This window comes from Limanda limanda, chromosome 10, assembly GCF_963576545.1.
Source record: "Limanda limanda chromosome 10, fLimLim1.1, whole genome shotgun sequence".
Classification (NCBI taxonomy): domain Eukaryota; kingdom Metazoa; phylum Chordata; class Actinopteri; order Pleuronectiformes; family Pleuronectidae; genus Limanda; species Limanda limanda.
Window position 1 is genome coordinate 11,632,278 of NC_083645.1, and position 13,025 is coordinate 11,645,302.

Consider the following 13,025-nt stretch of genomic DNA (forward strand, 5'->3'; position numbering starts at 1 on the left):
CTTTCCCTCCAGAGGCCGTGTCTCTGTTCTCTCAGTGCGGTTTGTTTGCTTCATGTGGTGATGACACTGCCATTTTCCTGTGGTGGATTCAGAAGAATCTCCGACTTTATAAAGATGACCTGCCAAGCTATTTGGAGGCATTTCAGAATCAGTGGAGGAGAATAATAATCATGATAATAACAAACGAAGGTCTGAAGAACGGCCTGTGCTCAAAATGTTTCCTAGCCAGGAGGTGAAATACATGATTTTCTGGGAGCATCAACTGGTGCGTGGATGTATCAGATTTTTGTCACTTCTGTTCAGCACAAAGTGTTTATCAAGTTTGGATGTGTGTATCTTCTGGGCCCTCCAGGATGGATTTAAACACTCACAAAATATGAAAAATAAACTCCATATCAAGTTTTTTGTACAAAAGAAACAAACTGAAATTCTGCATCTCTCTCTGAGCATTATAAATTCCTTCATCATTGAAGCGGCACTGTGTGACCTATACTTTCCTTTATAATCTTACAAAATGTATAATATGCTTATTAAAGGTCTTAAACACGGAATATGTCATTCATCTTGGTTGCTCTCCCCCCCCCCCCATCCCCATTGTAGCCTATAAATAAAGGTTTCGTTTATAGGCCAGTTTAATATTTTAGGAGTTATAGGTGGGATGCAGAGAGATGTGATTGATGCTGGCCACTGTATGATTGGCTCATGCATATTATTGACAGCCAAGTGCCTGGCAGATTGCCTCTCGGGTGCCAAGGGTGGGGGGGGGGGTAATCAGTCACTGTAATAATGCAGTGTTGGGTTATGGGTCAACCAGGGAGTGTGCTGATGTCTATCAACCGCATCTGCTCCAGAAGCCATGTTACTCCACGGGCACAGCAATTCATTGTTTCTGCAGGAGCTAGTAATGCATCAAACAAAAAGAATCAACAACGAAATAATGATTACAGTTTAAAGTGTTTTAATTATTACTAATATGATGGATTCGGACAATGTCTGTTGTTATGCATGAAGGCAGCAGCACGTCATGATGACTTAAGACCTGGATGTCTTCTCCCAAACTTTCTTATAAAATATATAAATAATAAAACAGGCTACTTTAACAAGGCCTCACCTTGTTTATCACCTTGATCGAATACTCAATTCTGTTCTATATCATGTTGTGAACATCATACTGCAAAGTGTGATGTAACATATACAATTAAACAGCAACAGTTAGTCAATATACTATAATTGAGGCATTTAAACAATAAAACGTTATTCTTCAAATGATATGTGTTATTTACACAATATATTATCATTATGAGACACTTAAACAATAGAAAGGTATTCTTTAAATTATGCATATTATTCAGTAGTATATTAGCATATGTATAATATATTATACATATATAAAATGCTTTTTCAGTCTCATTTATGCTCCATAGAATTTTGGAAACATCATATCGCAAAACTTGACTAGGTATATATATTATAATATTATGTATGGGTGTATACAATTCTCTATTATTCATGTTCTTTTATTTTTTTTATGATCATCAAATTATATATCTGTTTTTAAAAAAAATCATACAACCTTTAATGCCTTGTGTGTTCATAATGAGATATTTCTCGCCACCATCAGAAGTATGATGGCGCCAAGCTATGCAAACAGGGGACACGTGCACGCACGCACCACGCACACACCTCCGACTCCGCGTGTTTTATATGAACTGGACGGACGCGTGTGCATGCGCTCCCGTCACGAGCACAGGAAAGGGAAATCATTGTAAATCCCATTCAGACCCGATGCATCCTCCAGCCGGGGGGGGGGGGGGGAAAGTTGTTTTTTTACTCTTTTCCTCAGTTTTCTGCTCCCTCCTCCTCCCTGACACACACACACACACACACCACACACGCACACACACAAACACGCACGCACGCACACACAAACACGCACACACATACACACACACACACACACACACAAACACACACACACACACACACTGACTGACATCCACCTGAGTTTGTTCTCCATCCGCGCACATTCATTCATACCAGCTCTCCACTCTCGCTCCAGCGGAGTTAGAACTTATAACAGCCTCGATTTCTTTCTTCCTTTTCTCCTCATTGTTTTGACTCTCACACCAGGAGCCTGAGGACTGAAGACTGCTGCTCTTCTGGACCGGAGATCTGGAGATGAAGACAGACTCTACGCTTCTCTGTCGGACTTGGATTGGATTAGCGGTTGTCTCAGGTGAGGAGGCTTCTCGCCCTCAAAGTTTCCAGCCCACTACTTTTTTAAGTGGTGGTCGAGCTGACCGTTTGCTAAAACTAAATAATTGATCCTTTATTTACTTTTACAGAGCTCAAAGTTTTTTATTCCTGTTAAACTGTGGGGTTTAAACCGAAGCTGGGTGGATCCTGAACTTGAGACTTTTCTGATTTTAATGACCTGTTTTCGAGATGTTTTATTAATAAGAACGTCTAGGTTATTTTATAATGGACATCGAGAAGTCCTCTAAATCCCTCATGTCTGCATAAGAAACATCATTTTTCTGTATAAATCCACTGAATTAATTGGACTCCACTTGCAGTTAGGCACTAGGGGGAGGCATGCTGATACCGTGTTTGATAAAGAAGCAGCTGATAATGGATGATGCTCATTAAGCAGGAATAAACAGAGGATTTTTTTCAGTTCTACAGTGTTTTACATTACAGTTTATGTGAGGCTATGTAGGTCAATATTTTAAGAGGCAGAGTGGGAGCGGAGCTGACTCATGTACTGGACATGAGGAGGATAAAGGTACAGAGAGGGGAAAGATTCCTTCACGTCTCAGAGTGGGGCCTTTAATGTAGTTTTATTTCTGTAAAGCAAGTGAAAGGTGGGAGAATATTCAGTACATTAAATTTAATTTAGTTGATGCTTATATCCAAAGAAACTTGCAATAAGTGGATTCAACCATGAGGGTACAAACCCAGAACAGCAAGAATCAAGAAAGTACAATATTTTTCAAGATTATCACTTGTCACCAGTACAGACCAACTTTTTGCAAGGATTTCTGGGTAATTTCCTGTGTGATCTGCCACCACATCGTGGGCTTTTAAGTCTTCAGAACTCATGGAACAAGCGGCAACTACTATAACAGACTTTTAGATTTTAAGCACTTTGTTTTAATTGCACTATTTTTTATTATTTACTTGAAAGAGCTCCGTCTAATCGACTCTATTACTTGGAAATCTGGTTGAGAATTGTTTGAAGTTTTCCATTGATTTCCTGCACTGACTGAATGTAGTGCTGGGCGATACGGCCAAAATGATACAGAGATAAAGAAAAAAAAATGTCATATCAAATAATTATTTCTTTTCAGTTTTAAGACAGATTTTTCCTACTGACTGAAGGTTGTGGTTTTAAACTCGTCTGCAGGAGAATGACTAACTCAAACGTGAGGTAGATCATTTATGTGTTATACCTCCTCACTGTGTTTTGCGTGAAGATTATATTGAGAATGTGATTGTTTGAGTTGTGCATCACTGATTTGGGTTGAACAGCTGTTTCCATAAAGACCATGGAATATGTCTGAGAGGAACAGACACCATATGGCTGCTCAAATCCTAACTTCAGGGTGGAGGCATTGGTGCTCGTTGCTCTTATTAATATCACTGAGATGTGTGCTGGGTGGGTCACTGTACATTCAGAGGAACAGATAAACAGTGGCTCTGTTTCTCCGGAGAAGGGATGAGGACCAAAGACAATTACATCCATTTCATGGTGAATCGCTGACCTTGGCTCAGTCACAGTAAACCTAATCAAGCTTCTTCGTTGATATCGATTTTATAACTTCTGGTGTCTTCTCTTTTCACCGGGCTACGTGCTCTATAGGGGCTTTATCCAACCCAAAGTAAAGTCAATACACACAAACTAAAGTTTCTCATTCATCCACAGTGTGTGTCTTGGAAATGTGTAGCTCCGTCTGACAGTTCCGTCCTCTGTCTATAAGGCTGCGCGTGGTTGTATCTGTGGAAAGACTTATTTTCAACCCTGTTAATTCACCCACACAGCGCCGCCACCTTCCTCAGCTGATGCTAAAACATTATAGAGGCACAATGTCCTGGAGGAAGAAAAAACAATACTTTTAAATCAGAGACCGACATTTTTTAATTACACCCTCACAGTGTGTACTCCTGAGACTGAGTGCTAGATAGGGGAGAGAAAGAGGCCGTGTCCAACCTGTGTGCATGTGTCTGTGTGTGTCTGTGTGTAGAATCCAGAACTGACCCAACTCAAATGTAGAAAAGCCATAAACTATTTACCCTTTGTGTACCGTCTGACTCTAAAAGTCTCTTGTGGAATTAGTTATTTGTTCGCTTTTTATTTATCAATTAAATCTTTATCAAAACAGAATTATGAAATAATAGGAAATATAAACAGAAATTTTAAATAATAAGAACTAAATGAATCACATGTCACATATAAGTGACATTTGATGTGAGAAATTCAATTAAAAAAACAAAAGGAAGTGAACTGCATCACTCCGAACAACTTATTTGTTATCTTAATTTTTTTAAATCTTGTGCTAGAATATTAAATACTTTATCCCTCAAACTATATCTTAAAATCCCTGATATGTCTTCAGCTTGAGGAGTTTCACATTTCGATGAGATCATGCTGAGAGCCCTGGTTTCCCATCGTTCTGATCAGCGAGCTGGGTTGAAGGAGAGCGGTTTGTGGACCTGCCGGCCCAGAAGTCACTGTCCCTGGTAGAGGGGGGGTAAACACAGCAGCTGCATTTTTTTGGCGTTTTGGGATTTCACCCCGAGCCATTTCCTACCATCCTCCTGTCACGCTCTGTCTCTGGTTCGAATTAGGCTGGTTGGAAAACATTTATTACACAGCTACAGACCTTCTGCCTCATTTTAAAGAGACACGTTGGCGCAGCTTCTCTGGTTGAGGATACTTTTTAAATGAGTTGTGAATCACTGATTGATTCCCCTCCTCCTGTTTTTGTTGCATGATAATTAGCTGTTAACATTCCCGGTCAAAGAGGCCACATATGAAAGCTGCAAATCTTTCCTTTTTTTGGAGTTTAAAGCCGAGCTCCAGAGCCAAATGATCTTTGGCTTACCCTGGGTCTTGGGTACATATTGTTGATATTGCTTTTAGCAGAGTGTTTTCTGTACGCATACCTCTGCTTGATCAGATCATCCCAGAAATCTGACTCTTGACTTTGGGTATTATTCTTGTCGTCCACTTATAGTGGTTGAGTTGTTTTAGCCAACAATAGCCCCCTATTCTCAGCAATGATCTCGGGATTCAACCTCAGGACTCTGAGGAGCAGACCCTCAGTGTCTGTCCTTGAGTATCTTGTTCTATCAGCTGGAGAGCAGCTCGGATGAGAGAGGAATGCTGCTGCCGCGGCTCCGTGTGGGAAGCTCTCTGCAGTAAAGTCCAAATAAATAGGGAGTCCGGTGCCTCACTCATCACTGGCATGGAGCAGTAAGGCCCTTCGGGCATTCGGATGTCTGGTCACTCACTTTCTCATCATGCTAAAGACCCGACACCCCAAATATGGCTAGAGCTGAGAGATAAGCTCTTTCAACACCAGCAATCTGAGGCAGAAGCCAAATATGTCTAAGCTGGTGTTAGTAAGTTGATGAAAACCATCTGTGGTAATGCTGTTGCTGGATTTCTGACCCCTTCATGTTTTCTGTGCCCAGTTTTTAGCCGCACTTGCAGCATGGCTCTTTGGATGGCACAGTCAGTTGGTTGGTCCATGATGTGGGTTAGGGTTATGTCTGTCATAAAAGTTGTGAAATAATTGCCTGGTGCCACATAGATATTGCACAAAGCAAAGACAGACAACTTTCTCATGTGATCACTGTTGGTTGTGTGTGGGTGAGTGGAGTGAACAATCTTAACGCTACTACACAAATCTTCCTCAACACAGTGGTTCTTTCATTACGTCAACAATCTGGAAAGGCAGCTGAATCCAGTGAAGCATGGTACAGGTAACCAGAGAGTTGTAGTAGCAGGCTCTATGTGACCGATAGCTCCCGTACGGTAGATGATTGTGTTAGTGCAGCCAAAAACCTTGCACCTTTTCAATGTACAGTGAGCAGACACATCCTGAGGGAAAACTCAACCAGCCATAGTTTGGGTCATTAGCAGCGAATGTCTTCCCTCACTTGCCTCAGAGTGCTGCAGTACATTTCAGCGTTGACTCTCTGACCCTGTGTTAAATGGAACACTGACTGAATACCTGCTGCATGCACATTGCAGTGCCACGCTCTGCTCTGCCTGCTCTGTATGTCCAGATCATAGTGCGGATTATTCATTGCAGCTATTCACTTGACCGTTGTGCATGACTGTACTACTGCTTGTTTCATTTGGATGATGTTGTTGTGCAAGTTTGCACCCAAACATCTTAAAATGCACATATGTGTATATAAGGAAAATCAGACTAAGTGAGCTGTCAGAGAGCTGCTGGTATGGCTGTGGACTTTTGGGGCTGGGTTTTGCCAGAATAGAAAAAGGTTTGAACATGTCGATCAGTCCTAAGACGGCTGAAGTGTGTTATTATAGTCATTTAAGAGAAGGCAGAGATGAGATATCACATAGATCTTGAGATTAGGACCTATTTCATGACCGTTTCTCGCAGGAGGTATTCCTAGCGTTAAAATATTTGTGCAAAGAAGGAACAAACGGTGCTCAAACCAGGACTCCTTGCTCACCTCCTCACAGCGGCCCGATCATTCAGTGGAATTAGTGATTGCTAGTTTCAGGAAGCTACGGAAATAATCGGACTAAGCCTCCACCACCATCATTTCTGACAGCAAAGTACTGAGAAATGAATTACAGAGAGAAGGTGCTTTTTTGTAGGTGCTCTTCAGAATCATCCCTTCATGGTAATTTTCCACGTTCTGAGAATAGAAATGAAAGGTTGGACACAGCAGGTTTCCTTTTATCTCCGACCTTTTCTTTGCGTTCTTCAGCCACTCTTTCACACTTGGAAAAATTACCATGCAGAGGAGGTCTCACCTATTGATTTTATTATTTTTTCCCCTCTTTCTCACTCCTTTCTGCAGGTTATGAGTTTCATATTGCAGTAAGCAGAGAGCGCAGAGGAATTAATATCAGTAATGCTTTGCCCACAGAGTGATGAACTATGACTCTGAGTATATTAGCCCACACATGATGTTGTACGAGTGAGAACGATTAAACACATGAGTGCTTTTAGCAGGAAGATGAAATAGATTCTCTATTGCTTTTGGTTGTGACCGACAATGGACTTTGCACATTTTTCAGTTCAGCTTAAATTTGGCAAGCCGCTACCATTTGGATTTTGTTTGTACAACAGAGTATTCGAGCCATATTGAAAAGGTATGAGATTTTGAGATTAATTTTGTAATATTACGAGAATTAGGTTGTAATTGAGAGGAAAGTCATAATATTATAAGAATGAAGCTGTAATTTAATTAGAGAAAAAATAATAACTCAAGAAAAAGATGTCAGATGAATAATGTTTAATACAGGAGAAGTCCAAATATTTAGAGAAAAAGAAAAATTATTTTGACATAACACCAAGGAAACCATGTGCTTGCTGGACCTTAACTCCCTCTGGATCCAAACTCTATGAAACCGTTTTGAACAGCAAACACACACACACAACAAAGAATAGGCTTACTTTCCAACCTCTAACAAATATTTTCTCCAAGTCCGTAGGGCTAGGGTGCTGATGTGGCAATAGATTAAGTATTTTGTTATTACTTACAAATTATTTAACAATAGAATAACAATAGCATTAATTTTAACTCAGGTTATATTTCAGCTTTAATCTTGTAAAATGATAACTTTAGTAATGTTTAGACTTTATTCTTATAACATTATGTCATTATTCTTGAAATCTAATTTCCTTTCCCTTTCATTGGCCCTAATACTCATTCTTATGTTTAGGTGATGGATATATCACCAATTAAGAGAATCCAGAATAATTAGGGGTTTGCATTCACAGCCACAGATAACTTGTGTTGGTGTTGTGTTGAATATTAACACTAGATTCAGTGTCTGTAACAGCCATTGAAAAGACATTAATTGTAAGTAGTGTTGTCAAACACTGGAGGGAAATTGCATTGTGCCATCTATTGCCTTTAATAGTTGATCACACATGTTTTGAAGGCAGAAAGTGGATCCTGGGACAGGTCGGCTGTTACGAGGATATTGCAACTAAGTGCAAGTTAGTTAGTGCAAATAAGTTGCGTTGCTTAGAAACAAGCATCATTGAGAGCGCTCATCGGATTAACAGCCACCGTCGCTATATGTTCGAACACGCTGCTCAGAGTCAGGGAGCTGTGTGTTGGAAGTCTGCGTAGCATGTGTCTGGTCGCTCACACCTCTTTCCTTGCTGTTGGAGGTCGCTTGAGGTTCATGGGAAAGAGACCATTGGCCAAGCCTGAGGAAATTGTCAGCTTCCCTCCTTTAGGTATTCAGCACCATACTTGTTGACCCGGCACTCCATACTCTGACCTTGTTTTCAGCTGCTGCATTGATTTAGCTCGCCCGGACATCTGACATCGCAACAGAGACTTGTTTATTACCCAAAGGTCCAGGAATTAGGTAACAAGTGCAGTAACAGGGCTCCTTAAAGCTTGGCCTCTGAACAGTCACAGAATGAGTTTTAGGTGCGTGCAGGTCACCACACCAGGCCTGGATCACATTAATCTGTGGCACTTGCTTGTTTTTTAAGCAACAGAAATGTCATCGCCAGAAGCCAGGGCCAGAAGCAAGGACAAAGCATTTACCAGAATATGCGTTTTGTCTTTCTCGGCATGGGAAACCATTTCTCAATGATAGAAATGATGACATGCAAAAAAAAAAAGGTTCAGCGGAGAGGAAGAGTTTGAGCTGTCCGGTGTGCCTGTGAGGCAGGTACAGGAAGATTTGGTCAGGGACACAGGAAGTTAGCCCAGATGGCTTGTTGTCGCGTCCTTAATTTCGCACCCCTCCTCTGGCAGGATGTTGGAAAGGCCGAACTCCTCCACCAGCGCAGAGGACAGGGATGTCATCCTCCGCACTGGTAACAATGAAATCAAAGCCAGGTTGCCAGTCAGTCCGTCGCCTGACTTTGGCCTGGCCTTGTGTCCAGATGACAGAGGAAGTGGACTTAATTTCTCTCAGATAGAGAGAGAGAGGGAGTCTGTTATAGCCGGGGGCCCGACCGACTCCACATCCAGAGAGCAGGTCTGCTCCGTGGCCTGCCTGGCCTCCAGTCCCTCGCCGGACACACGGGGGGTGTTTCTATTTCAGATGTCTCAGCCTTGGCCCTTTGCCACATACTGTGTCACTGAAATAACTGCGTAGCTCTATTGTCGCCCACGTAGCGCTCCTTGACTCTGTAATAAATGTAGTTCACCTCCAGTTGTTACATTTGTTGACTCATTCAGGACTGTTTAAACCTCTGAGTGTCACAAGAAGGGAAGTCACAGCTGTGTATGAGGACGTTTGAATGGCCTGCCAGGCATTTCACCCGTGTATCCAGTGTATAACCATGCAGCAACCGCACAAGTGCCTAATTATAATTCCTAATTTTTTAAACGACTCCCATGTCGCATCCTTTCTTCCGAACTGAGGCGTCTGGAAAAAGCCTGACTTGTTTACACAAGGTTCCTCTTTTCCTGTTCCTGTCACATGACTGATCAGAGACAAAACTACAGAGGGAGCGAGGAAACACTAAAGGCAACATCTCCTTCACTGTCCATGAAAAAGGGAAGTGGGAGAAGCGTGAACGTGATAAAGAAAACAGGAAATTGGCTCCCAATGAAAAACATTGCGCTGCCTTTCACACGGGCGTCAGTGCAGCCCCGTGTCACAGCCGTGGAGAGAGACGCGCTCGTCTTCATCGGTACCTTTGATGCTCTCCACTCTTTCCTGCCTTGTATCTGTCGACTTGTCACGGAAGCTTTGCATTTTGAATTGGCTTAGGCTGCCGTATGGAACCTAGGCCTCTCCCCAATGTGTGTGTGTGCGTGTATATGATTTATCTTTAGTCTCCAGGTGTCCTCCACAGGCTCGGAAGTCCAGCGTCAGTTCTCCCTAACTGCGACACAGCCACCGATATGAGCCCTGAAGAGAACTCAGCATAAGATGAACGCAATTGCAAAAATGTGCAGTGGATTTTTAAATGGGTAAAATATCCTCTGCGTATACGACAGTCCTAAGTCCTCACGTACTTGAGCAATTCTACTTTTCGTTTGGCCATAACCCCTCATAACACCAGCACATAATGCGTTGAAAAAGATCATTGGCTCTGTAACTCTGTAGAGCTACTTTTCCATTATTTCCCATAAGCAGCATGAGAAAGATAAATGGCTACACTAGATTGCTGTTTTCAAACTACACAGTGCCTGTTCACAAACACATTTAGCCATCAGTAGGGGCAGCAGACTTGAAAACAAGTAATTTGAGATGCAAAGCTTTTTGATTTATGTATTTCTACTACCAGCGGGCAACAATACAGCTTTGCAGTTTTCCTTTTTATGACTTGGTTGTAGGTTGGCTTTTTTGTTGCTAGGGTACAACAGTATGAGACACTGAAGATGTGCAGAATGGGTGTCTGGCTGGAGTTGAACAGTTGAATGTTACAGTTACATCGTAAGCGTCCATGTGCGTGTGTGATTTTCTTGATTTATGTCAGCTTTACCGTGCATCTGCATATGTTTTGCAGGAGCTAGGGGATTACATTTTTCACTCTTATCAATATCACATTTCCAGCATATCTCATAAACTGTTGCAGAACTCTGAGCGTCAGCAGCAGCAGCAGTCCTCTGCACCTCTTAGTATTCTGGCCCTTCAAACCTACGTAAAACTGAAGATCTTCCTCTGGGATTCTGTTAACACATTTACCACTGACAGGTAGGCAGTGGCACATCTTTCCTCTGTGGCCATCAGGTATGTGGAGTGAACACATCAAAGTGCAGCCTGACACACACACACGCCGAAGGAAAAGACAAGATTGTCCTTGAAAAACTCGGAATTCTGACACTTGGCTCACGTATATATATACGTACATCTGGCACTTCCATCATGACAGAGGCATGCAGCACTGAGAAGACCGAAAGGCCCAGCTGTGTCAGATGTATGTCATTTCTATATCATCACATGGTTAGCATGTCTGCCAACAACATAAACCAAACTGTTTCACTACCTCCTACTTATCTGAATTATAGTTTACCCAAAGCATTTATCATTTCCTCTCTTTTATTGCCGGTTTAAAACGAATATCAGGCGGAAATGTTGTTTTAGGCCTCTTGAACCATCACGTTTGTTTCGGCACATCCAGTTCGACCTGTTGCACTGTACACACACACACACACACACACACACACTGACGCACACACACACACACACACACACACACGCACACACACACGCGGCTCCCACAGTGAGAATGGGTTTTCACAACAACAGAGGAAAAACATTTCTCAAGAGCAATCCCGTTTTTTTTTTTTTTTACAAGGACACATTCAGTGAGCTGTTTCTCTCAGTTAAAACTAGAGCTGTCAAACGATTAAAATATTTAATCGCGATTAATCGCATTTTGTCATAGTTAACTCGCGATTAATCGCAATTAATCGCAAATTTGTATCTATTCTGAATGTTTCTTCATTTATTATTTTTCCATAATTTTACTTTCGTTTTAATGCTCTTATCAACATGGAAAAGTGGATTGGCTTGCTTTATGCAAATGTTTTATATTATTGAAAACAGGGCGGTACAAAATAAAATTATAAAGTGCACATTTCAGGTAAACAAGGACTCAGCCTATAGTGCAGTTAAACCATGGCTTAATATTTTATTTTTTTCAAGTTTGCTGTGAACATAGCAGTCAGGCCTCTTATTTCAGAAACGATGAACCATAACAGTCAGGTTACCAATAAAAGGTAAGCCTACTACTTCTTTGCTTTAAGCTAGCTACTCAAACAGACAAGCAACAAAATAACAAACAAACAAAATACACAGGCAGGTGTCGGCCTACTTTGAAATAAATGAAACACAGAACTTTGTAGGGCTATTTGAGTCCTCCCCTTATTTGTGGAAAATGTATGAAATAAGAAGTACCCTATTTTTAAATAAATAAAAACATATAGCTGCAGCCTAATAGTGTAACGGACTGGGTTTATGTTTATGTTTGGTTTTGACGTATGCTCAGTAAAACACTGTTGAAGGAGCGCTCTGATGTCTGACGGTCACTGAAGGGGTCTGGGTGGGACATGTGACTGTTTGGACCAATAGGATGGGGGGATCGGGGATCAATGAGGAAGTGAAGTGTTGATGTCTGCGAGTGACGGAGTAACAGCGAGAGGTGCACATGTTCGTGTAGAGGAAAATACCAGTTACTAAACCACGAAGAAGTTCCGTGTCCTGTGGGACGCTACAATAGCTTTAAAATATATAGTTTAGGTGGCGAAATATTAAAACAAAAAGCGAGAGCAGGTCAGACTGGAGGCGAACACAGATACTGAAGCTGCAGCTGCAGCTCTGCTTTAACTCGAGTTAAAAAAATTGACGGCGTTAAAATGGGTTTGCGTTAACGCCGTTAATAACGCGTTAAACTGACAGCCCTAGTTAAAACCAAACCAAATAGCTTCATATAAAGAGTTTAATCTTCAGCAATTGTCCCAGTCAGAGTTTAATTAGTTTTGCAAAATTTCCCAATGATCAGAGCGTCAGATATTATGAACGTAATGAGCCAGATCGCAAAGTTTATAAAGTCATTTCAAGTGCTTGAAACATAGAAAATTGGCAACAGGATTAATAATACTTCCATTCACAGGCTGTTAATGAGGCATTTATGTCTCTGTAGGATTTTACACATGAAAAAAAGGCCTGTGTGATCGTACGATAAAAGCAGGAGTAGATCAACTATTAATATTTTTCTTTTATCTCGTTGGTTAAAATGGGGTGTTGCTTTTTTTCGTTGGTAGGCTAATCATCCAAATGCTGCTGCTTATCTCTGCACCACCAGCTGGAATGCACGGGGAAACGAAGG

General features: G+C 41.5%; 1 protein-coding gene across 1 annotated transcript in view; it reads left to right on the forward strand.

Annotated features, from left to right (window-relative positions):
• The first annotated feature begins 2,072 nt into the window (after positions 1-2,072).
• flt4 (fms related receptor tyrosine kinase 4) overlaps positions 2,073-13,025 on the forward strand; it is a 46,195-nt gene continuing 35,242 nt past the window's right edge. Inside the window, exon 1 of the mRNA XM_061079689.1 lies at positions 2,073-2,236. Within this exon, the coding sequence (XP_060935672.1) occupies positions 2,179-2,236 (58 nt within the window). The 5' untranslated portion in view covers positions 2,073-2,178. The remainder of the gene's footprint in view (positions 2,237-13,025) is intronic.